At 40.7% G+C, this 27,353-nt stretch overlaps 1 protein-coding gene across 1 annotated transcript in view; it reads left to right on the forward strand.

Annotated features, from left to right (window-relative positions):
• The first annotated feature begins 601 nt into the window (after positions 1–601).
• Positions 602–27,353, forward strand: part of PSME4 (proteasome activator subunit 4) — a 90,854-nt gene continuing 64,102 nt past the window's right edge. The window contains exons 1-3 of the mRNA XM_063123823.1: positions 602–793; positions 17,246–17,386; positions 18,286–18,402. Of these exons, the coding sequence (XP_062979893.1) occupies positions 17,346–17,386; positions 18,286–18,402 (158 nt within the window). The 5' untranslated portion in view covers positions 602–793; positions 17,246–17,345. The remainder of the gene's footprint in view (positions 794–17,245; positions 17,387–18,285; positions 18,403–27,353) is intronic.

The raw sequence follows: 27,353 nt of genomic DNA on the forward strand, positions 1-27,353 counted from the left end.
ACAGGACCCAAATGTGTCCCTCCCCGGGGTCATCTCGGTCGTGTGTGTGTATCCTTCAGGGGAAAGAGGGTTTGGTCACCCAGCTATAACAAAGAGCGGCAGAACGTGAGGTAAAAACGATTTAAAAAGCGGCCCTCCGCTCCTGACCCGCCTCTCCCTCAAGGCCCTCAGGCGCCGCGTAGACGTCGCCCACCCCCCTACTGCTCTCCCTGCCCCCTTTTTCCCTCCCTTTCTCCAGCGACACCTCCCACCCCTCCTCTCCTCCTCCGCCCCACAGCGGAAGTGACCTCCGCGTTGCCGGCCTGCTCCGCCAGCAGTGCCTGGAGGCGGCAGCCGCAGCAGCAGCAGCAGCAGCAGCAAGGCCGGCTCTCGTTGGCCCGTTCGCTCAGGTGCTTCGTCACCAGGCGCCGCTGTGTGACAGACGCCCGAGGGAGCCGAGTTCCATAGGCGGGGCGGTAACAGCCGGGCCGAGGGGAAAGAAGCCGCAGTAGCAGCAGCGGCCTCGGAGAAGGAGCTTTTTGGGCGGGCGAGCGAGCGCCGCACAGGACACGAAGGAGGCGGCCGTAGACACCGCTATGGCCGGCGTCGAGGCTGGGCCCCCGGCGCCGCCACCGCCTCCTCTGCCGCCGGCCGCGCAGAAGGAACTGGTGTACAATAAGCTACTGCCCTACGGCGACCAGCTGGAGGCCGAGGCGGGCCGCCTCCTCGTCCGGATCAAGCTCAACCTCAGCCGGGCCGTCCAGCTTCAGGAGCTCTGGCCCGGAGGCCTCTTCTGGACTAGGAAGCTTTCCACGTGAGTGTGGCCCGGCTGGGGGGTGGGGGGAGGGGAAACGGTTGGTGGGATGGGGGGCAGGCTATTTGGGGGAGCGGCCCCTTTTAAGAATCCCACAGCAGCTGCCCCCCACTCAGGGGGCTGGATGGTGTTGGTCATGGCAGCTCCCCACCGGCCCCCCTCCCCCATCCGCGGTGTTTATGTAGCTTCCTCCAAGTGCAGGGCAATTCCTCCCATCCTCTTCTTCCCCCACAAAAGGTCTTGTTTCTGGGGTGACCTCGTCTCTCTCCCCACCTCTCCTGAAGCTGGGAGTTGATTTAGGAGAGGTGCTTTCTTCCCCTTCTCCTCCCCACCCTGAACAATATGGTGTGTGTGTGTGGGGGGGGGTCTGTTCTCTCCCACAATAGGGAAAATACGGGGTAGGTGGGTGAGTAGTGGAGAATCCCTCGTATTTGAATGATATGAGATCCTCAGTCGTTTTCGAATTACTAAGGTTCACAAAAACTAAGCATAGAAAACAGTCAAAGGGTCTTGAGCACGTTTTCTAGGGAGTAAATCCCATTGATTGTAAAGGGAGTTGCGTTTTCAGGGAAGTGAATTTGGGATTGCTAAATCCCAAATTTAGCAATCCCAAATTCACCTGGCACTCTGCTGGTGCTAGGGAATGGTATGTTTGTGTATGTGTATATAAATATATAAATGTCTGCTTGGAAATAAGTTGTACTTGGATTAATGAAGTATGGAAGTGTTCTCTCTCCCCCTCCCCCCCTGGAAAAAACGGAGTCCTTGAGCGATGAGGGTAGCAGGTTTTAGAATGGTACACATGTTTCAGCATGGGTGTACAGATACTGTATTTCATCCCCATTACATTCTGTTAGGTAATAACATTTTGTATGTGTGTGTTTGGATTTTAATCTGCCTTGACCCTGGAGGCTCAGGGCAGGTCAAGAAACCTAAAACAATTTAGTGGTCAAATTGCATACCCACAAAAGGCAAAACAAAACCCTAAGTGTCTTTAATAGACTTCTTGGAAGCCTACAGGTAAATGCTTTCAATGGAAGGTGCTCATTTGAACAACTGATGAGGAAGGGAGTTGTGTGGGTGACCCAGTCTGGAAAATGAGATGGTCATTACCTCTGCCAAGGATAGACAAAGGGATGCTTTATTTATTTAAAACATTTGTACCCTGCCCTATATCACTAGGATCCTCCTTCCTCTAGAAGTTCCCTTTGGTGGGGTACCCTTTGGTCGCTCAAGACAATTTGTGGTCTAAAGCAAACCTCATTTGACCTTTCTTAAACAATATTTTGAATACAAGGGAGATTAATAAAAAATCCATCAACTTTTTTCAGCCATAGTTTCTGATAGCAATGATATGAATATAGCTGTGTAAACGTAAATTTAGTTAACGTAAGGATATTATAAAGAAAACAGTTTGTTCCAAATCTGGCACCTAAGTCATATGGCAACTTCCAGGGCAATATTTGGTGGTACCCAGATTCCAGACTTCTCTGGACCAAGCTTATGCTGCTCCTTTTACATGCAACAACTTAGTTCCGTGCCACGTGTCTACCATTGTCTGTTGCTGTCTGCATTATTCCAGCTTCTCCAGGGCTTTGTCTGGTACTATTTATGTAAGTGACATGATTGACAGGGGGCTGGGTTGGGCTTTGAGCAGTTGTAAGGTTGCAGCTTTGCTTTTCAAGGATATCTTCTGACTGGAGCATGTGCCTTTTCTTGGGAAGGATCTATCACCTCCTCAGTTTGTGCAACCTCCTGTGTGGGCTTACATTTGGGAAGTGTCATCTTTCAATACTTCAGAAGTCTCCTTTGGACTTTGGAAACAGGAGAGTTTTGTTAGCTTTAGTGATGGTAGTCATCCCCCGAACTCTCTAGTTATGCAGCTAGTAAATCATACATAGCTCATTACTCCTAAAAATAGTTTATCAGCCTTTGTTGCCAAGACTAGTGTACAGGTTTTGTTCAATGACTTCAGAAGGTTTGTGCATCTGTCCATGCCTTTTGAAACTAGATTATGAAAAGGCAGTATTTCTGGCTTCAAAACAAGCTCTGTATTTCATTTACACATGGCAAGGCCTAACCAGTAACATGTGGAGCTGAATCTGTTAGTTCTTATTTCTACAGAAAGTTAGCACTTGTTGCTGTATCAGCAAATGTTTTACCAGGGGGAAAAAGTGTGTTCTGAAACTGCTGCAAAGGCACATGCTTCCAGTTCAAGGACTTTTTTGTCTTTTAGAACACTGATAAAATGTTTTTGACATACTGTTGTTTTTATACTGTTTATGTTTTTAATGGTTTTAAATTTTGTATACTTTTTAATATTAATTGTTTTTAACTTTTGTAAACTGCCCAGAGAGCTTCGGCTATGGGGCGGTATATAAATGTAATAAATCAAATCAAATCAAATATCATTATACTGTCCCTATGGAGAAATACTAAAAGAGGAGCTATGCTAATTCGTAGTAGTTTATTCCTTGCTGCTTTGGCATCTTGGAGTTTAATTAGTTTATTATGGCATGCTTTCTTTTCTTCTTCCCTACAAAAAGCTGCTGCTGCTACTGAAAAAAACGTAATTTTCAAGATAATTTTTTATTATTATTATTATTATTATTATTATTATTATTTATTTATTTAATATGTATCAAGCACCAAAACAACAGCTTGGAACTATACAATCAGTAAAGTGCAATAAAACAATGTCCCTTCCAAAAGGCTTAATCTAATAAGGTACCACTCCACTTTCATTCATCTCATTACTCTAACTAATCTCTTGCTATTGGTGATTTAAAAGAAACTGAACCTTAGGATAAATTTCATTAACATTTCTTACTAGCTGCCTTAGAATCATAGAATAGTAGAGTTGTAAGGGGCCTATAAGGCCATCGAGTCCAACCCCCTGCTCAATGCAGTCCACCTTAAAGCATATCTGACATATGGTTGTCCAGCTGCCTCTTGAATGCCTCTAGTGTTTCATTGTCGTACTGCTCTAACAGTCAGGAAGTTTTTCCTGATGTTCAGCCAGAATCTGGCTTCCTGTAACTTGAGCCCGTTATTCTGTGTCCTCCTCTCTGATATGATCAAGAAGAGATCCTGGCCCTCCTCTGTGTGACAATCTTTCAGGTATTTGAAGAGTGCTGTCATGTCTCCCCTCAATCTTCTCTTCTGAAGGCTAAACATGCCAGTTCTTTCAGTCTCTCCTCATAGGGCTTTGTTTCCAGGTCCCTGATCATCCTCGTTGCCCTCCTCTGAATACGCTCCAGCTTGTCTGCATCCTTCTTGAAGTGTGGTACCCAGAACTGGATGCAGTACTCAAGATGAGGCCTAACCAGTGCTGAATAGAGAGGAACCAGTACCTTGCACGATTTGGAAACTATACTTCTCTTATTGCAGCCCAAAATAGCATTTGCTTTTTTTGCAGCCACATCAAACTGTTGGCTCATATTCAGCTTGTGATCTACAACAATTCCAAGGTCCTTCTCGTTTGTAGTATTGCTGAGCCAAGGATCCCCCATCTTGTAATTGTGCATTTGGTTTCTTTTTCCTAGGTGTAGTACTTGGCATTTATCCCTATTAAATTTCAGTCTGTTGTTTTCAGCCCAGCACTCCAGCTTATCATGATCACTTTGAAGTTTGTTTCTGTCTTCCAGGGTATTAGGTATCTCCCCCCCAATTTTGTGTCATCTGCAAATTTGATAAGCGTTCCCTGCACCTCCTCGTCCAAATCATTAATAAAAATGTTGAAGAGCATTGGGCTCAGGAGTGAGCCTTGCGGTACCTCACTCGTTACCTCCCCCCTGTTTGAGAAGGTACTGTTGATAAGCACTCCTTGAGTCTGATTTTGTAGCCAAATATGGATCAACCTAATAGTTGTTCCATCTAGCCCACTTTTAGCCAGTTTGTTAATCAGAATATCATGGGGCACTTTGTCAAAAGCTTTGCTGAAGTCAAGATATATTATGTCCACAGCATTCCCACACTCCACAAGGGAGGTTACCCAATCAAAAAATGAGATCAGATTAGTCTGACAGGATTTGTTCTTGACAAATACATGCTAGCCTCTAGTAATCAATGCATTGTTTTCAAGGTGCTTTCAGATTGACTTCTTTACAATCTGCTCTAAAAATTCCCCAGGGATGGATGTCAGACTGATTGGTCTGTAGTTCCTAGGTTTCTCCTTTTTGCCCTTTTTGAAGATAGGGACAACGTTAGCCCTCCTCCATTCGTCCTGCACTTTACCCGTCTTCCATGATTTTGCAAAGATTATAGAGAGTGGTTCTGAGAGTTCTTCTGCTAGCTCCTTCATTACTCTAGGATGCAGTTCATCGGGCCCTGGAAATTTGAACTCGTTCAAAGAAATTAGGTGTTCTTGACCATTTGTTTACCAATCTCAAACTGCAATCCAGCCCCTTCAGCTTGTACTTCACTTTTTCCAGGGGGGTGGGGTCATAGCCTGGCTTTTGGGAGAAGATTGAGCCAAAGTAGGAATTGAGCACTTTGGCCTTTTGTTTGTCATCTGTTATAAATTTGCCATCCTCATTAAGTAGTTGAACCACCATTTCTTTCCTCTGTCTTTTACTATTCATGTATCTGAAGAAAGCCTTTTTATTTCTTTTAGCATCCCTCGCTAGTCTCAGCTCATTCTCAGCTTTAGTCTTCCTGACGCCGTTTCAGCACTTCTGTGCTACCTGTGTGTACTCTTCTTTTGTAGCCTGGTATTCCTTCCACTTCTTATATGTATCCTTTTTTGTTTACAGGTCATCTCTAAGCTTTTGTGGAGCCACATTGGTTTCTTCGGTTGTCTTCTATCTTTTTTCCTTGTTGGAATTGTTTGTAATTGTGCCTTTAAAATTTCCTTTTTTAAAAACTCCCACCCATCTTGGACTCCTTTTCTCATTAGGGTCACTTGCCATGGGACCTTACTTATCATAGTTCTGAGCTTATTAAAATCAGCTTTCCTAAAATCCAGAGTACGTGTATGTCTACACTCAGCTTTTGCTTCCTTTAAAAACAAGAATTCAAGTAGGACGTGGTCACTTTCCCCCAGAGTTCCCCTAACTGCCACTTTATCCACTAAGTCATCCCCATTGATCAATATCAAGTCAGGGATTGCCAATCCTCTAGTTCCCTTCTCCACTTTCTGTAGGAGAAAGTTATCACCCACACATGCCAGGAATTTCTTGGAAGGGCCACTTTTGGTAGTATTTATCTCCCAACCGATATCAGGGTAATTGGTCCCCATCATACTACATCAGACTTCCTTGAAACACCGACAGTTTGTTTCTCGAAAGTTTCATCTTTGTCTTCTCCTTGATTAGGTGGTCGGTAGTAGACTCCAACTATCATGTGCCTTAAGTACCATTTTCTTGTTGGAAAGGTGGGATGCAAATAAATTAATAAACAGAAAAGAAAAAAAACTAAGGAAAGAAATTAATTGGGCAGACCGGGTATAATGGATTACTTGTTTTGAATTATTTTATTTAGTGCTAGTAGCAGATATTCCTGGTGTTGCTCGGGTCCCCGAATAATGTCCGCTCATTGCTGAAGCTGGTTCTCACTGCTCTCTCTCAAGGAGTAGCATTGCTGAGGAGTGGAGGGAAGTGGCTCTCAGTGGATGCAGGCAACTTGGGGCAAGGCATAGTGGGATGTGTAGTCATTTCAGAGATCTTGGGCAATTGCCCATGTGGCTGCACATAATCCCCCAAGATCTCTGAAATCCCAGCATCCCTTTGGGTGGTCTGCAGGTGGCCCCGTCCTCTGAGAGGTGCTTCCTTGCTGGGAGTTGTAGGCAAGCTGGGAGTTGTAGGCGTCAGCATAGAATTTATTTCAAATTGTTTAAAAATAGTTAAACCACAAAAATTTGGGGTTTTGGATATATATTTTTTTGTATTTCAAGTTTGTATCTCATCTAGAAGTGGGTAAACATTTCCGGATATACAAACCCACACACATACATTCAGCTTTATAAAGGCTTGAATTTTTGTATTGCACTTATATGTTAGAATAATTAAAAAAAATCAAGTTGGTGCTTTTCATTGAATCTTACAATCACTTGCTGATGTTTAGATTTACTGAGTTCTGTGGCTGTCTATGAGTAACTGGTTTGTGGTCTTTCCATATGTTTCAACAGTTTTTTCCCCTCTTTATTTGTTACGCTTATTCTTCCACTTAGAAAATTCGGAGCACCTTACACACATCTCTCAGTGTTTTCCCATCCAGGCATTGACTGAGTCCACACCCACTTAACTTTAACAATGCTATAGCATTACTTGCTGCAGGACCACTTACTGTCTAACAGACGTGTTACTGATTTTAATATTCTTTTAACAGAACTGCAGATGTAACACTGGAAAATAAACAGTAATGTAAAACTGCTGATGAAAGCAAGGCCTGTCACATAGCTGCTGACATTTTCTATCACTATGCTTATAATTAGAACCTTAGACCCTAATGCAAGTAAAAATGACGGACTCTGCTAGAACTATTTGTGTGCTGTTGAGCTAAAGCTTAGCAGCAGCACAAATTAGAGTGATCCCTGCCACCCTTCTCATTTCATTAGTGTAGACAGATACTTTAATTCATTAAAAAACACTAAAAGAAATATAATGTAGATTATTATTCTCAAACAATAACAAATTGGCCTTCCCAATTCTACATGATTGAGTTGCAGTTACTTAAAAGTACACATCACTGATAGGAAAATGTCTTTCCTAAGCACTCAGTATCCTTAAATAAGTTTCCTCATAATGAAGGCATACATATTTCTAGTAGCTCTACTTTGCTTTATAAATTAGTAGCAAAATCCTCATCATTATGGTATGTGTGTGCGTTTAGTGAGGGGGCATTTATCTTGTGTCCCCCCCTCTCACTGCAGGATTCCTGCTTCTGAAGGTTGGGCTCTAAGTGACAGGAGTGGAGAGAATGTTTTGCCATCATTACAAGTGTTCTGAAGTTCAGCACTTTATTTTTTTCTTACAGTTGTGAATGGCAGTCATGTATTTATAGGGGGAGAAACAAAAAGGTGCTTCTGGGGACATCATTACCTTGGTCTGAATCTGTTCTCTCCCTGGTGACTTTGCTGAGAAACCTGCTGCCACCTGCACGGCCCTTTCCTGGTTTTTGGTTAGTTAGAAGATGTATCCCCCAGTTTTCTCATGTAGACTCAAAGTGGCTTATAGTAAAGCAAATAAGAATTTCTGATGTTAACTCATATTTTGAAATGCTTCACATCTTTTTCTGTTAGCGCTCTAAGTATTGCTTCTTTCTTGATTCAGCTAACAGCTTCATTTCCTCAGTTTGTGTTTCACTAGAGTCTAGTCTTGCCACTTGCAAGTGTATGTCATATCATTTATTAGGTCAGAATTGGGCAGAAGATAGATCTGGGTCTATTGATAGACTTTTGTGTGATTTGCAGTCGATCAGCAAGGATTTCTGATTCCCAGTTGTTTATGAATAGCAACAAAATGACATCTAAATTAAGTGTGGGGTAACCAGATGTGGATTTTTGTGTAGAAGGACTATTATTCAATATAAGTTCCAGGGCTCAGAATTCTTAGCTCTGAGTGTATGGCTTTTTGAACTAAGCTCTAGTTGGATCTTGGGTTTCTAGCAAAATTAAAAGTAGATCTTGCAAGTGTGTAGTCTGCCCACCCCTGTATTAGGAATCACAAAAATCATTAGAAACTCCATCAGTATTACAGTAGATCTGCATCAGATGGGTAAAATGTATCTTTCCAGAAATGCTTAGAGACAGTCCACAAGGCATTGCTCTATTAGGATGGAGTTTGAGTTGCTGGTTGGGAAGCGTGTGAGAGTCAGGACACTTACTGAGGCCTCTGACTGGCATGGATTTGTCTATCTCTTTGCTTCTTTGAGCTGGATCTGTTCTTCTCAGCAACGGCAAAAGAGGATGGACTGAGAGAAGTCCTCACACGAGACTAGCTCTGCTTCTTGGTCACATAGGAATGTGATTGAATTTTGGATACTGAATTTTGGATACTGGCATATTATAATATTAATATGTTTGTGTGAAATGACTGTTCACCTGTATAATTCAAAACAGGAAAATCAGCCAATTTGGGAGGGGAAATTTAATATTCTGTAAATCTTGTAAACATAATCATAAGTTACTTTGTTTACCGACAAAGGTTCTTAGATAGAGTTTCACTGGTCGATATAAAATGACTCACATGGTTGCCTTACAAGACATTTTGAACTTGAGTAGACGTAGTGTGACACTGTTTTTCCTCTAACCATCTGCTGCTACCTTACTCTGTTTACTGTGAGGCCTGTTTTCATTCTGGTAGGAGTTATGTGGTAATGCTGTCAAAACATGTTGAAGCAATGCCCTCAAAATGGTCTGGCTTCTGAAAAGTGTTGTGATTTAAGAAGACAATATTAACTCATTGCAGTGTGAGTTATCATTCTTCTTATGGAATTATTATGTTAGTATGAAATAATGGAATGATCAAGCAGTGCGACTTTTTATGTTGTTATTGTAAAGTCAGAGCAGTAACCTTGCACCCATCTTGGTTTCCTGTGTCAAGTAGTGGCTAGTTTCAGATGTTTGAGATTCTTGTTTTCCATTGTCCACTGCAAGATTCTTGCAATTCAAGTTTTATTGAAACTCGATGTCATGATGATGGAAGTAATGACTAGTATGCTATCTAATTATTTTAATAGCTGCTTAAAATTCAAGTCAAGTAGCAGCTTTGTGATTCATTTTAATGCAGCATAGATTGTCATAGGTCACATACTATTTCTGTATGTATTTATTACATTTAGTTATATTATAAAATGTCCTGTTAATTTAAATATTTTACAGTGTATAACTAGTATTAACTGTAAATACATTGCTGCAGTTATATCTTGGGCATTGACTCCCTTGTACACAGATGAAATCCAAATTTGCAGTACTGGAGAATACAGTTTCTCTAGAGCTGTGGTCTTCACTAATTTTCAAGTAGGAGCCACTTTGGCTCCGGAATTTGCCTCTGAAGCCATTTTAGGGGCCTTTCCTGGGCTGGTGGGGCTCCCCCCTACTCAAGGACAATGCTGTGCATCAGACTTGGATTGAGGTCTCTTTGGGACTCTCCTCCCCATCACCATCCATGTCTTCCAAGTAAGGCCTCATTGGTCAGTCACCAGGCAGGCTCCCTTGGATTGGTATGGGATGGATCTTTTTCTCTTCACTTGCAGCACTATCCATTGCTGCAAAATCTCCCAGTCCACGTTGTTTCTCTCTTGCCCAAGCATTCAATTTCCTCTCCACCTCCACTGTCTGCACAGTGCAACACTGCACCTAGCAAATCACGTTGCTCTTTGCCTCATGGTGGTTGCTCCTGTGTTCTCTGCTTCCCAACCTTCTACCTTTAGCCAGCTTGTAACTGATGAGTGGCAGGTCTACTGACTTCCCTTTTTTGAAGCCTCCTCCGGTAGCCCAGATCACAACAGGTGATCTAATGCTAAAGCAAACAAGACAGAGCTAGACAGCCCCTGCTGAAAGTGAGCAGCTGCTACAAAAAGAGCAAGGGAGGGGGGAAGCAGTGGTGGAGGGTTATACTTGAGGTGACTGGGCTGCAGTGAAGAATGCTGCTCTAGAGGATGCCTATAAACACGAAAATCAGTTTTAGCTATTACAATATTTCTTGTATAGGTGGCTTCTAATATGTTAAGAATAAGAGGGTGTGCTTTAAGATAAAAAAGAGGAAACCACAGTTAGGAAATAGGAACTGACATGCACACCACACTTCATGAATGTTGAAATTGTTTTTGAAAACTACTCATACTTGCTCCTCCTGTTCACCCTTTGGTATGATATGATGAAGAGCAAGAAATAACTTTGCCTTGAGGAAACAGCAATTTGACAGCATACCTGAACACGGACACTCCTGTTCCACACCCTAGCTAACGCAACGGTGCATGGCTTGTTCACCATGGAGGTCCTCAAGGAAAACATTAGCTGGAGGGCTACTACTGAACCACCGCTCGAATGTAATAACATTTTATCAACATGGTAGATACTGAACAGCCAAAAGCTGAGCTAAAATCTTACTAAGAAGGTATGACCTTAAATATAAAACAAAATTGTATTGTCACGTGAACAATTGGAAATAATGGGGCTATTTGCACATAATGATGGCTTTCTGCAGCAAATTGTGGGTTAATTAATTAACCCTCGATTTGCAAGGATGTGCCTCGATTTGCAAGGATGCACGCTATGTGTGAGCAGCTTCCAGTTTGCAGCAACAACCTATGAACGTCCCTTTTAGTTAGTGTGTTTGAACTTTGATCTGGTTTTCACATGATGACAGCCCATTGTTTGAAAACTACTTTTATTGCACAACCCATGATTGGCTCGTCTGTAGGTTAAGGAGCATGATACTTGAACCTGAACTGCTGGGTTATTTAGGGGCTAAACAACCCAGCAGTTAACCCATGGTTTGTTGTTGGGTTAACTGTTAGCTGTTTGTCCTTTAAATAACCCAGCGGTTTCTGGGTTTGGATATCATGCTCTACACTCTACAAAGAGCTGATAGTGGATTCATAAGTAAACGTGGAAGAGAGAGGGATGCTTCAGACAACTTGCTTGTGCATGACAGCATATCAGTTTTTAAACCGATGGGTTGTCGTTACACATGAACAGGGCCATTTGGTTATTCATGGGTTAAACAACCAAAGTTAACCCAAGAACAAACCACAGGTTAACTTTAGATTGTTTAACCTATGAATAACCAAAGTGTCTGAGTTCGGACATTAAGCTAACAACCTACAAATCAGCCGTGTGTATGTTGCTGCTGCAAACTGGAAGTGGGTGATGTGCACCAAATTTTGAGTTCATTAACCCAGGATATGGCAAAGTTTTGTTTGAACCAGGTCACTGAGGGTTGAAAAACAGTGAGGGTTTAATACAGCAGCCAGCACTTTGCTCCTTTAGCAGTTTGGGAAGTCATACTTCTAATTCTCATATACATTTGGGGATTAAAGCTGATCCCAAAGAGGTTCAAAACTGTGTAACCATGCCTGAGATATACCACTTTAAATAGCATCTATTTTTCTACAGTAAAGGGACCAATTGTATTTCAACCTCTTCCTCCTATTGTGTATTTAATTTAAAATGAATTTTAAAAAATTGGACAAAGAAAAACCTCCATTAGAACTCTCTAAAGTATATTCAGCGCTGGTGTTGCTGTGACCAAGCTATGTGTATCTCCTCAATCTCCCCAAATTAAAATTGCTGATGTTTAAAACCATGGCTGAAGAATGCTGGCTGTTTGGGAGAGTAGCAGAGTCAGCTTCTATTGTCTCACGAATCACAGTTGTAATTTGCAAACCTAAGAGGTTTAAAGCATTTGCTGCTTCACAAATCTGCTGAAAATAAAAAGACTGTTTTCTATCTCCATCACAGATTATTTTTTTAAATTTCTTTTAAGAAAAGGGTTCTCATACATAGGATAAACTGTCGTCTTCTTACAAGATCCTCAAATAAGCATCTTAATTATGAGATTACTGTTATTATTTCTTAAATATCTAGAAGCTGTGCAAATATAAAGCAAAAAGCCCTGCCTGAAAGTTTGTGACCTAATTACAGATTAAACAATACAATGCAAGGAAGTCAGGGAGAAATGTACCTAAACATTTTGGTTAGTTAATGCTAGCTGGGAGTTGTAGGACTTTTCTCTCTCAACAGTCATAGGATTATGCCCTAAAAGGTCTTCAGTTGGTTGATGCTGCCAGGGATATTCACACAATGTGCTTAATCTTTAGATTAGTCTAACTGCAGGAATTTGTTTTCTGATAATAGAATTTTGAGTTTTAGTGTTAAGTTTTACATGTTCAAAAGCCTTCTTAATGCTCATCTCTTGTTTACTGCTCACTGCAGAGATCACAAAACTAATAATGTACTTTCATTTGATATCTGGAGTTAAGCATGAAAGGGGCGGGAGGATATATTTATTTATTTATTTATTACATATCTATACCACCCAATACCCAAGGCTCCCTGGGCATTTCAGAAAACAAGACTTAAAACCATAAAACATTTCCTCAGTTTTGCATCTCTCCCATTATTATTATTATTATTATTATTATTATTATTATTAATATCCTGTCTTTTGCCCGATGCTGGGCCTCAATAATAATAATAATAATAATAATAATATTTATTTGTTACCCGCCTCTCCCTCGGATCGAGGCGGGGTACAACACAAATCAAAACACCATAAAATACATAAAACTAATTCAGATATTTAAAACCAGTGCATCATTAAAAGCAGCACACCAATAAAAAAGGTATCTTAAAATTCAGCTGGGTAGGCCTGCCGGAAGAGATCAGTCTTTATGGCTTTCTTAAATTCTGGAAGACTGTTAAGTTGACAAATCTCTCCCGGCAAGCCATTCCACAAACTGGGAGCGGCAGAAGAAAAGGTCCTCTGGGTAATAGTTGTCAGCCTTGTTTTTGTTGGCTGGAGTAAATGCTTCCCAGAGGACCTGAGTGTGTGGGGCGGATTATATGGGAGAAAGTGATCCCGCAGGTAGCCTGGACCCAAAACATGTGGGGCTTTAAAGGTGATAACCAACACTTTTTACTTCACCCGGAAACTAATTGGCAGCCAGTGAAGAGATTTTAAGACTGGTGTGATGTGGTCACCCCTAGGTGTACCAGTGACCAACCTGGCTGTCACATTTTGAACTAGTTGAAGTTTCCAGACTAGGCACAGAGGTAGCCCTATGTAGAACGCATTGCAGAAGTCAAGCCTCGAAGTTACCAGCCTGTGCACAACTGTCTTTCAAGTCGGAATGCAGGGCAGAGCTCATAACGTAATTGATCAATGCATAATTGCTGCTCCTGCAGAAGTTAACTTTCCTTGTTGCATTATTGTAAAGCTTTCACCGAACAATAAAAGCTTAGAAGAATGTTTATGAAATGTCTTATGTGTTTATGGAATGTCTTGTGTGTAATCATGAAATAGCGTTATGCTATTACAACTTTCGGGGTGGATGACCATGGTGTATGTGTTTTAATCATTTAAAATGTGCCTTGAACTTTTAATAACTTTTAAACTGTTGTTCAAAGCAGCTTCTCAAAGTTTAGGAGTGTACATGAGCTACGTTTTAAACTGGATTGCTGATGGTGGAAAGAGCCATCTGATTCTTAAAATCTAGTTAATTGTGTGGCTGAGCCAGGCTTTCTGGAAAGGAGAGAGAAACAGACATTGTGCTGTGGGAAAATAATGATGCTAATGGAAACTGTCTCCCCCCCCCCAGTCCACCTCCTTGTCTGTTGGGAATCTGGAGATGGAAGGATTCTCTGTGAGTAAGCCTGAGCTGCTATGTTTGCCTGCTGTGTATGGTTTCAATAGGACCAGAAAAAAGTTAAGCCATTTGTCAGGCTGAGATCTGCCCCAAGATAGTAGCTATGTGAAGTTAATGGATACATTCAATGGCTTACATTTACCTATTCATACATTTTAATCTTCAGAGTAATTGCACCACCAGTTATTTCTGTAGATCCTGTCAGTGGGAATAAACAGTTCTTTGACTTTTCATTAATATTTGGCATTTATTAAAGTTGTTTACATTTTTTCTTCCTATGAAAATGAATACAGTTCCCCTACTTCTTGTATTATAAATTGTGTCTGTACCCATTGCCTTTTCATTGCTCTCTGTGGGTCCTCTCTCTCTCTCTCTCTCTCTCTCTCTCTCTCTCTCTCTCTCTCTCTCTCTCTCTCTCTCTCAAGAATGTACTTCATTATTGCTACTTACGCTGGACACACCATTTCAGCGCCCTGTATAGGATCTGTGTATAATATTTAGTCTTTTGCTACAGACTCATGGTTATTCTGTAGGTTACTGTTCACCATAACCTACCATAATGCAGCTTTTTAAATAGCCATGGCTGTAAATACCACTACTGTTTCAATTGTTGCATTTTGTGTACCATTGTCATGCTGCTATCCTGATGCAGTTATTACAATTCAGGTGAAAATTTGTGTTGAAGGGGAGGGAACTATTCCTTTTCTGTGGAGTGTAATTCTTTTCTGGCTCTTGTCATAAACACGTTTCTGCTGGGAGCCATGGATAATTTCCCTTGGCAGTAGAAATTACTATGAAGGATGCATTTGGAATGAGTATTGTGCCAGTGCCATGTGCTTCCTAAAAACATTCCCTCTGGGGAATACTGCTGTGCATGCCTGAGAGAGAGAGGTGTCAGCAAAAGAGACCGAGAGAATGCTGTGTCGTTTCTCTATATGCATTTTCTCTGTTCTTGGCAAACTTGGGTAACAGATTTAGCATAAAACTAGTTATTAGCGAATGTATTTTTTTGGCAGAAATATCAATCTAGTAAGAGTCTTGAGTGAATGTGCACCCACTTCTGCTTTTTTCCTGCCTCTTAGCACCCAGTATGAATCTAACACGACTGTCATCATTTATTTAAACATGGGAATTCCCTTTCCATGGACCTGTTCAGACAACATGCTAAGCCATGGAAGGCTGCTAACCCTTTTGAAGCAAATGGTTAGTGAGCTTGTTTTAACTGTGGTTATGTAGCCTCCTTGGTTAGGAATGGTTCACACGACACAGTAAGCCATAATGTTGAGTTCAAAATCTGAACCACCACCGTGCTTTGTGTTGTCCAAACAGGGTCTCTGTGTCCCTCTTTCAGTCTCAGGGTCAGTCCTAGGGAACGAGGGAAATCCTGCCTTCAAATAAGCAATAAGTTTCCTTATTATTTTCTCCACAAGTAATGGTGTCTTGAGGGTGGGAATTTTCCAAGCTTCTATGGTTTGAAGTTTCTCCCTGTTGAATAATGTCTGACCAAGGCTTCTATATCTCTTTTATTAAGGCAGTGGTTAGCAGGCAACCTTATCCTAAAACATGGGTAATTTATTTCTTGAAATGTATGTATATTTTCAGGTAGGTATTGCAGGACAGATTGAAAGGATCTTTCTTTAAAAAAAATGTTTATCTTTTGAAAAAATATTTAACGTTCCATGTTGCTAGAAACTTTGGGTGGCTTTCTTTCTATATTAGCTACGAGTTAGTATAGCAGTCTACCTTAATTCTCCGTTTAAGCATAAGAACAGACCAAATGCCTATCTAGTCCAGCATTATGTTCTCACAGTAGCCAATCAGATACCTATAGGAAACCCACACCAAGATATGAATGCAATAGAGCTCTCCTGGTTGTGTTTCCTAGCAAGTGTATTCAAGAAGCATACTGCTTCAGATACTAGAGCTAAAATATAGCCATCATGATCAGTAGCCATTGATAGCCTTGTCTAATCCCCTTTTAAAGCCTTCCAAGTTGTGGCCATCACTACGTCTTGTAGTGAATTCCATATTTTAACTATGCATGGTGTGAAGCAGTACTTCTTTTCATGTGTCCAGAATCTTCCATTTTTCAACTTCATTGGATGAACCCAGGATTCTAGTTTTATGAGAGAAGACAAGCTTCTCCCTATCCAGTTTCTCTACACTATGCATATTTTAATACAATTCTATCACATTATTATTATTATTATTATTATTTATTTATTTATATAGCACCATCAGTGTACATGGTGCTGTACAGAGTAAAACAGTAAATAGCAAGACCCTGCCGCATAGGCTTACAATCTAATACAATCTAATATGTGATATATATATTAAGCTGAAGTATTATTATTTAATCATATTATATACTGCTCTTCTTCAGGAACTCCTCCTTTAATCCCTTTTTTCTAAGCTAAAGAGCTCCGAAAGTTCTAATGCTTAATACAATCTTCTAAGCATGCTCAATACATATGAGCCTTCCCGATAGCTTCATTCATCGTTCACACTTTCCTTTTGGTGGTGGTCCTGCTACATTAGTCAGATGAGAAGTGACTGGACTAAGGGCTTTTTCAGTGATGGTACCCAGGGAAGTTCACCTGATACCAAATTTGATTTCTTTCTGGCATTTAAGCTTCACAGAGAGGCTTGCCTGGTGTTTATGTTTTCCTCTTTTTGGCACCAGGTGAAGACCTTTTTATTTTTCCAGACGTTTTAGTTTTTTAGTGTTTGTTTAAATCTGGTATTGTGTTTTAAATCTTTGAATTGCTGCTTGATTCTATTTTGTTGTTATTTTATATTGTAGTTTTAAAGTATTGTGTCATATTTGATGGTTGTAATTGTTATGAAACACCTAGAGAGTTTTGGCTATTGGGTCGCATTGAAATGTAATAAATAAATATGGTGAAGACCATTTTACTTGCCCAAACCTTTTGACAATTTTTTAATGCAGTGATGTCTGTTGTTCCCTGCTCCTTTTGTTGTTCATTTTTCTGCTGTCCTGTGTATTAGCTTCATTGCTGTTAATATTTTTATTCTATTTTTGTAAATAAAATTTATGTAAACTGCCCTGAGAGCTTGTTACTGAAAGAGGGGCATCTAAAATAATGTTTTACATTAGGGTTTTTTCTTTCTTTCTTAAAGGTATCTCCGGCTCTATGGAAGAAAGTTTAGCAAAGAAGATCATGTCCTTTTTATCAAGCTCTTGTATGAGCTAGTAACTATTCCAAAGTTGGAGATCAGCATGATGCAAGGTTTTGCCCGTCTTTTGATAAACCTGTTGAAGTAAGTTACTTTTTGCATTTCTCTTATGTAATGGAAGTAATTTATATTCTTTGGAAGAATAACTTGGAAAAAAACATTTCACTTTGAGGCTGGAGATATGCCATATTAGCATTAAAAAATAAATGGGTCTACCAATTTATATTGGCCGTGGTAGAGGTCTCATTTCTGAAACCCTGCTGGGCTTTGTAGGTGCTCAGAAGTGGCAAAAACCTAGCATCCCTGAAGGGATAAGTCTCCCTGCTGTGTAAAGGTTCATGCCACTGAGAATGTAAGGCCTAGTTTTGGTATAATACTGGCCATCTCTCTGCCAAGGTTAAGAGAATGGGATTGTGGACTTCTTCTCTTCTAGCATGTGAATTTCTCTTCCCTTTCGCCTTCCCTTCTAGCATGTGAAATTCTCTTCCCCTTTCCTCTGAGTTGTAACCATGATTAAGCATTCTATTAGCATGGACATAAACAGTTTAAGGATAATCAGGTTGCCTTTTAACCAGGATTTGTGACCTTGCTTCAAACCTGGTTTTAAATCTCTATTAAGAGGGAATCTTGGCTAGTGCTAACTATGTCTGTCACCATGATACAGAGTTGTATTTGCATTGACCCAAAGTTTCAAAATTTCCTTCAACTTTGTATAGATTTTTTCCTGTGGCATGTTAATAGGTCACCCTTCTCCATCCTCATGCCTTTCAAATGTTTAGGACTATAATGACCATTGGCCATGCTGGTGGAGGCTGATGGGTGTTGTAATCCAAAACACCTGGAGGAGGCTGTTTTAGGCTATCCATAAACTCTATGAAAGAGGTGATGGCTAAGCAGAAGACACAGTCACATATTCTTTGGGGATATGAATGGCACATTGAAGTGTGAGTAATGATTAAACTGTCCTTGTTTTTAAAACCTAGGAAAAAAGAACTTCTTTCAAGGGATGACTTGGAATTACCATGGAGGCCACTTTATGAAATGCTGGAGCGGATATTGTACTCTAAGACGGAACATCTTGGATTAAATTGGTTTCCAAAGTAAGATTTATTAAGCGTTTTAAACATTGTGAAATATGTTTACTTTTTGTTTCGTTTTTTAAATCTATGAGTTACTAACAGAAGTGATGCTTTGTTGGGCCCCAGGATAGGTAAGGCAAAATTTAAGTCAAAATCTGTTCATAGGGCCAGTCTGTGCAGTGACGGTTTACAAGAGCTTAATATGTAAAGCTTGGACATTTTTATTAGTTAGTCCAACAAATATTATCTTATCTTCAAATTGCTGATTGTGCTGCATATCAAATAATATGTTTTCTTCAGTCATCTGAATTGAACATAACAAGATTTAGACCATTTCATTTTTATTTTACAGTAGGTGTTCATTTCCCTCTATTAATCATCTGCCTTATCTGGTTCACAAATAAGCAATATGATTACATTTTATTAAATGAATAATCTAGCTTGTTTAGGCTTTTGGAAAGTATGATTTGATATTTGCAGGCTGAGAGTGAAAACTGGCCATTTGTACATTGAAAACATCACAAGCCTTATGCAGGCATCCAACCCACTCTCATGTAAGAGATAAAAGTGAGGAAGGGATATGGGTATGCATGTATGTCCTGCCCCCAGTGACTCCTCTGTTCCCAGACTTCCCACATTCAGCTGATCTAAAAAGTGTTCCTACTCATATTCACTTGAATGCAAGTAGAAGTCTCTGTGTGATTGGTAGCTCTGATAAAGCTGGGTTCTTGATTGCATGGAGGCTTCTACTCTCATTCAAGCAAACGCAAGTAGAGCCCCCTTCAGACATCCCTATGCAATGTGGGAAGGTCAGGGACATTGAGGACCGCGCTTACATGTGTGCCAAATGCCTTCAAATGGCTGCAGTTCCACCCAGGCTATAGTTCTGGTGGCTAGCACTGTGTTAGAGAGGAGCCATAGCTTTGTTGTGCTTTGCATGTATAATGACCGAGTTTCAATCCATTGTATCTCTAGTTAAATGCGTCATGGGTTGCAAGGCTGAGAAAGATCCTCAAGAGAGCTGCTGCTAGTCAGAATAGAAAATACTGTGATAGGTGGACTATTGACCTTTCACTTATTGGGGCTGTTCACATGTAATGACAACCCATTGATTTAAAAACTGATGGGTTGTTTGGAACATTTGGGTGTTCTGCCTGCAGCGTCCTTGCTTCCATTTTACTCCACAAGCCATCATTGGCTCCTGCTGAGTATGACATCCGAACCCAGACCACTGGGTTATTTAGGAGCTAAACAACCCAATGGTATTCCAACAACAAATCATAGATTAACTGTTGGGTTGTTTAACCCTAAACAACCCAGTGGTCTGGGTTTAGACATCTTGCTTAGCAGGAGCCGATTGTGGGTTGCTGAATGAAAGTGGAAGAGGCTCTCTCCCACTCATGCATGATACTCATTTTTAAACTGATGGGTTGTTGTCATGTATGAATCAGGTCATTGTAAAAGGTCAGTAGTATATATCAGTCTCCATAAAGAAAAAATCCTTTCTCAACTTCAGGTTATATGGATGGAACCATAGCCCAGTAAGCTTTGTTCATGGATGGTTCCCAAGTTCAATGCCTGGCATCTCCAGTTAAATAGCCACAAGGCCAAGGTTTCAAGAAAGTAAATTTTCCAGGCTTGCTGCTTGAGAACTTTTAAGTAGAGATGCAAATGGTTGAATCTTGGGATTTCTTACTGCCGAGCATGTTCTTACTTCTGAGCTATGTCCCTCCCTCATTTTAATCTTTTAGGCATCAATCTGGAAAACTAGTTTGGTGCATCCAGTGGGACTTCTAGTTTTTAAATAACAGATTCCCATGCAGTAGTACATACACTGTTAAAAGTTGTGTCTGTCTGTATGTGCGTGGGCAGGCAGGTTGGATGAGCTGATTGCTGTCAAGCATGTGTCCAAAACAGTACTGGACGTCTGGAGTTTGACTCTCAGTTCTGTGAGTTGTAGCCAAACTATATTGGGCCAGTTCACACGATCAAACTATTAACAACCCTGCATGTGGCAGTTGTATGCTGGTTGGATTTGCTTTATTACCCCTCGCTGGTGTGACTTCTTGTGATGTCCGAACCTGGTGAAGGTGGTTAACAAGCCACACAGAACCGAAGGGGTGTTTGGGGTTGTTGGCTGGTTTAGATGTCACAACAAGCCACGCTGGTGAGGGGTAATTATGCAAATCTGACTGGCATGTGGTGGCACACACAAGGTGGTTAATAAGCCACAATGGCTTGTTAACCACCCTGTGATTATGCAAACCAGGTCATTGTGTTTCATGTAAATAACACAAGTCAGAGCATTTTCAAAGTGCTTTGGGTAAATATAGTGTGCAAATTGGAAAGAGGCCTGAGGGAGCAGAGTCCCCCAGCAAAATTTACGTTTCTGAGGCTGTAGAGTTTACATTTCAAAACGGTGCAGTGCGACCTTTTCTCTCATGGTGTTTTGGCAACATTGTTTACATAATATATTTCACTATTGTCCCTTTTGCTGGATTGAGAAGGATGAATTAAAGAGAAAAGAAATATGAATGGAATCATTTGACCTAGTGACCAAATTCACATGCAACAAGCAATCCACAATTCATTAACCATTGGTTGTTTGGCAATATGCAAGAACAAGTGAGTATTCTGGCTCTTGCTTGCTCCTGTTTTGCTTAACAACCCAAGGACATCCCATCCTTGGGTTGCTGTTTATGACATGTGAATCCAGAACTCTGGGTTGTTGAGAGAGAAATAACCCAAAGTTTTAACCTATGGTTTCTTTTTGGGTTAAAACTCTGGATTGTTTTTCACTCAGCAACTCAGAGTTCCGGGTTCAAACATCTTGGACGGCAAAGAAAACAGAAGTAAAACAGAAGCGGCGATCAGTCAGGAGCTAACATTTTGTGTGTGTTTTTAGAGTCACTTTGTTTACAATTCTGCGATTTCCTTTTCCGTTGTTTTGTTTTTTAAATCTTTCTTTTTCACATTCAGTTCATGTCGACCAGGCTTGTCTTCACCTAAAGCATTTGTGCTTAATGTTTTACATAGGTGGTAAGGACACTTTTTTTTTGTTCTTTGTTTAGCTCTGGCCGATACGTTAACTTCTTGCATGGTCTGTTCAACTGTAACACTTGTCACATACATGTAACTTTTCTGCATATAAGACTGAAAAAATTCAATGTTAACATTACACCACAGTTTATGGGAATGTCGCACTGTATCTAGACCTAATTGTAAGAAAATATATTGTGTGTGAAGTGGCTGAATCATATGGTTCTCTGCTAATGTCTGTTAACCAATAAATGCATTATGTAAAAGTAATAGTTGAGATGAATGTAATGCTTTAATTATTAGGCATAATTTGTTCAAACTTTAGAAATGCATGATTGTAACTTACCACAGAGGTTGGTAGAGTGGCTAAGGAGAAAGGATAAGGAATAGTTGGTTGAATTTTAAAAATAAACTTGAATTTGAGACTTACATAACAATTCTGTGCACTGAAGTAAGTCCCATTTTGTTTAATGGGGCCTTCTTCCTAGTAAATGTGTTTAGGATTCCAGCCTTAAAATATACATTTTTGCTATTGCTAGAGAAGGTTCTGTGGTATGTAGAAATACATAAAAATCTGCCTATATTAGCAGCCATTTTTGAAAAGCAAAGTTTTAGTTAATTAGGTTATTGAAAAATAAGCAAAACCTTTGGCAGAACTCATTAACTCAACAGAAAAACTTTATATACCTCCTTGACATGCATCGGAATAGTTATCCCACAAAATAGCTGACCAACCCCAGGAAACATTTCTAAATGAATCTTAACTTTAAAACCTCATAAGAATATAAGGACCACTGGATTAGAACAAGGTTCCATTTACAGCAGGATCCTGTTTCTCAGAATGGCCTCATACATTTCTAGAAAGCCCGCAGACAGGGCATGAAGGCAGTAGCCTTAATTTTTGTGAACCGCCCAGAGAGCTCCGGCTATTGGGCGGTATAGAAATGTAATAAATAAATAAATAAATAAAGCCTAACCGGACCTTTGTGCCATGGCATTCTGAAGCATCCTTCCTGTCTTTTAACATGGAGGTTCAGTTTTTCTCCTGGGCTAACAGTTATTCTTTCCTCCATGAATCTGTCCCTTCTAAAGCCTTCTAAATTAGTGGCCGTCACTACATATTGGGGAAGCAAATTCCATAAATGAATTATGCAGTATGAGAAGTACTACTTTTGTCCGTCCAGAGTCTGCAGCCATTCAGTTTCATTTTAATTGCGTTTATACCCTACCTTTCTGTCAAGGAGCTCAAGACAGTGTATAGGATCCCCACACAGCTGGTCCAGCCAATCCTTCCATTGACCCTGTGTGGTAGGTTAGACTAAGAGATAGTGAGTAGACTCAGATCAACCACTCAGGCTACTCAACTTCATGATCACTTTGATTCCCCTTAGCTGCACCTTTTCCAGTTGTACAATAACCTTCTAGCACAATATTTCAAATGCAGCTGTACCATAGATTATATACTGGCTGTTTTATTTTCTGTATCTTTCCTAATAAATTCTAGCATGGGATTTGCTTTTTTCACTGCTCCTGCATGCCAAGTTGAATTTCGGTGAGCTATCCACCACAGTCTCACAATCTTCCTTGTCTGTAGTTCATATCACATCAAGTATAAAATGTGATTCCCATCTAGTAAGTTTTACACTTACTTATGCTGAACTTCACTTGCATTTTTATGGCCCATTTTCACACAGTTTCAAGAGATCCTTGGTGTCCTTCGTTGCCTGTTTGAATTTTCACCATCATGAATAATTTGGTATCACTTAAAGACTTGGCTATATAATTTCTCACCCCTGACTCCAAGTCAGTTCTAAACGTTAAATAGCACTGTCCCCAATACAGATTTCCACTGCTTTCTTGCTTATTTTGGGAAAACGGTCTGTGTCCTCCTATCCTTTGCTCCTAAATCTATAAGAGGGCTTGACCACTTATCAAATGATTGCTAGGTTAGCTCAGAAACCTTTGTTAAAACCTTTTTGGAAGTCCAATTATATAATGGCTCTTGGATCACTACTGGCCATGTGCTTCTTAACATACTTACCGCAAGAGGTATTCTGATTTGTCCTCAGTAAGGTTTGTTCTACTATATGTTTAATAATTCCAGCTTTAATAATGCTTTCCAGCAATTTATCTGTCACAGACATTAGGCTAACAAAGCTATGATTTCCAAACTCCATTCTCTCTCTAAAAAATAGTGCTACAGTGGCTAACTTCCAATCCTCAAGTAATCGGGGTGATTTCAGTGATGTTACAATTTTTTGTTAGGAAATCAACAGTTTCACCTTTGCGTTCTTTAAGAACTCTTGGACTCTGGACTCTGTGAGTTGTTGATTTTAATGTGTTAGTTTTTCCTAGAATTCCATTTCTTGTTATCTGGATTTGATTTGTTCAGTCTATCTTGTTGGAGAAAAATTGGTTCAGGCATGGCTGTTTGTCAACTTCTTCCACAGTGAAGACTGAGGCAAAGAATTAATTCAGCTTCATTATCCTTCAGTAATTCTTTTCATATATTTTATCATCTAATTTGATGGTCCAAATATCTCCCTGACAATTTTCTATTTCTGATGCATGTTTCTTATAAACTTGTATTGTTTTTTTCCAAATAGTAGTGTAATTTTTAGCAATGTGTTCCTCATGTCCATTTGTCTGTTTGTTTTGTTCTCCTCATGTCAACAAGTTGATTCGCCAGGAGTCTTTGGTCCTCTTTTATTTTCCTTACAGCTGTAAAGTAAAATTTATTTATATGCTACTTTTTGCCACTCCTCCCATCCCCCAAAGCAGCATACATATAATTAAAAATGTAACTAAAACATTGCTGTGCGTAATAGATCAGATTTTTGTGCCAAAGAAAGACGAGGGAGGCTTTCTTTTTCAGCTCATTGTTTATTCTCAGGGTGTCTTTGTGACCAGAAATTTTTGGTTGGCCGATAAGGCTAGTCAAAAGTCGTTGCCCTAAAAGGGTTCTGTACCTGTTCTTTAAGTACTCTTCAAATACTTAAAAGGTTGTCACACAGAGGAGGGCCAGGATCTCTTCTCGATCTTTTAGATTGTAAGCCTGTGGGCAGGGACTGTCAAGAAATACTTTTGTAAGCCGCCGCGAGAGCCTTTTTTGGCTGAATGGCGGCATAAAAATCCTTAAATAAATAAATAAATAAATAAATCCTCCCAGAGTGCAGGACACGGAATAATGGGCTTAAGTTAAGGGAAGCCAGATTCCGGCTGGACACCAGGAAAATCTTCCTGACTGTTAGAGCAGTACGACAATGGAATCAGTTCCCTAGGGAGGTTGTGGGCTCTCCCACACTAGAGGCCTTCAAGAGGCAGCTGGACAAGCATCTGTCGGGGATGCTTTAGGGTGGATTCCTGCATTGAGCAGGGGGTTGGACTCGATGGCCTTGTAGGCCCCTTCCAACTCTGCTATTCTATGGTTCTATGATTTATCTTCTTCTGTGTGAACTTTAGTCTCAGCCAAAACAACAGCTTTCCCTTTGCTAAGGCAAACTAGATCAAAAAATGGCTTGGTTTGATGATCAGCTTAATATTTCAACTGGATCACAAGTACAATACAGTATAGATCTGAATATTACTTTAATGGTTATGGCCTGAGAATGTTGCTCATTTTTCCTGTATTGTTCTTATGTAAATATAGTAGTTCATGATGTTATTCAGGGCTAAAACTCTGTACTTTTTCAGGGAAATTTCTTGTTTATAATAATTATTGGACAGGAACAAGATGCCTATAGTGTATGAGTATTCCTGTTTACAAACCACAGACTGACAAGCAGTGTTGTTTTTATTATTAATGTATTAAGCATTTGTGTACTGTCTTTCCATAGTTTGATGGCCAAGACAACTTACATAAAATCATTAAATATTAATTTTAATTATTAAATTATTAATTATTAAATATTCAATATTAATTATTGCATATTCATATAAAAATATAAAATCAGAAACTAAACATAGCAAAATTAAACCGATGAAGGAGCAGTAATTAATAAACAGCAACCATACGTTTAGACCCCTGAGAGATTTTTTATTATTATTTGCCGTCTAAATGGCGTAGTGGCTAAAGTGTTGGACTGGGAGTTGGGAGATCTGGGTTCTAGTCCCCACTCGGCCATGAAAACCCACTGGGTGACCTTGGGCCAGTCACAGACTCTCAGCCCAACCTATCTCACAGGGTTGTTGCTGTGAGGATAAGATGGAGAGGAGGAGGATTATGTGTGCCGCCTTGGGTTCCTTGGAGGAAAAAAGGCAGGATATAAATGCAATAAATAAATAAAATGAAAGCAAAGATGGTGACACTTAAAATTATGGGGAGGTCATTCCAGAGGTATGGAAGAAGTGTGGCAGAAGTGTGGCCATAGTGGAGAAGGCCCTATAGTTGCCACGATCCTCACCTGTGAAGGTAGGGATACACAGGCCAGGGCCTCCATTACCTCAGTGGATTGGCAGGTTCATATGGTATCCCCCATCAGGATAATGGAGTGTACGGACCCCTTCCTCAGGAGGCTGTAGGGGTACATGATGGTAAGGGCTGCACCCAAGGGTGCCAATGGTCATGGCTTCTCTCAGACTGGGTGGGCACAACGTGTCCAACCCTGACAGCTTCATAGATTTGCTTGAAGGCTTCACTGTACCAAGGTAAAAGCAATTCCAGCCCATGCAAAAACAGCTCCGTTGGCTAGTATTAGTATTTTGAATCAGTTGAAGGTAGACCCAGGTTTTATACCTTACAGCAGTTGCCATGCTGGCTGGGGATGATGGGATTTATAGTCTAATATATCTGGAGGGCACCAGGTTGGAGAAGGCTTCGTGGCAGTAGTCTAACCCTGATGTTTCCAGAGTGGCAAGGTCACTGTAGCAATCGTTATGGCAAGTTCATCCTTATCCAAGGGAATTTCACAGTTGGCAACAAAACAACAAGCTACAAACCTGCTCCTTGTGGGGGAGAACAGCCCCACCCACTACATGGTGAGTTTTAACATCCTGGTCCTCACTTGCAGTACCTCTAGCCCTGTCCAGCTGTTCAGAATCTGTGTAGAATAAATACGCGAGGAGAAGGAGCATGCTAGCCTTGCCCCTCTCGTCACGCATTTCCATCATCCTATGCTCATGAAGCGGAACGCCTCCTGAAGAATCAGTGTTCTGAACCATGTGTATCCATGGATACGGGAGAAACTCCTCTTCAAACCATTGCCCAACATGAGTACAGGGCGCCAGAAACACTTGGGGGAGTGGGGAGAGCTGGCGAGCGAGAGCATTCCTTTTCCTCACATGTTTATTCTACACAAATTCTGAACGCCTGATTAGGACTTCTGTCTTATCCAGATGAAGCTGTGGTTTATTAGCTCCCATTCATCCTGTTGCTGACAGCAGGCATACGTTCAAGTCATCTGCTACCCTGTCTGAACCAGATGAAAGGGGAAAATAGAGTTGGGTGTCACCAGCATATTGATGACACTATTCCCCAAATCTCTGGACTATGTCTCCCAGTGGCTTTGGGTAGGACAAGGGTGGGCCACTTCCAGAAGTCTGGGGGGACATTTTCTGCCTACATTACTCACTATGCCCCCCGGGCCCCCAGCCTGCCCCCCGCTGCTGCTGAATTTGTTAGAGCAGTAGCAGAAACGGGCATTTTTGCTGCCTACTTGTCTTCCTCAGAATAAGGAAACATCAACCTTTTTTGCTGCCATGCTATTGAATTTCGGTGGCAAATGCACTGAGGCCCACAAAAAAGCCCAGGGGGTCTTGCCTGTGGGCCATGTGTTTCTCACTCCTGGTGTAGGATGTAAGAAGCATAAGGAACAAAATAGAGCCCTGTGTGAACCCCGTAGCAAAATTGCCATGAGAAGGAGCAGAACTTCTCTCAGCAGTGCCTTTTAAAACCTGCTGATTAGGTAGAAGCAATCGTACTGAATCATAGTGCC

The sequence above is a fragment of the Elgaria multicarinata genome, chromosome 4, assembly GCF_023053635.1.
Source record: "Elgaria multicarinata webbii isolate HBS135686 ecotype San Diego chromosome 4, rElgMul1.1.pri, whole genome shotgun sequence".
In the NCBI taxonomy this organism is placed as follows: Eukaryota; Metazoa; Chordata; class Lepidosauria; order Squamata; family Anguidae; genus Elgaria; species Elgaria multicarinata.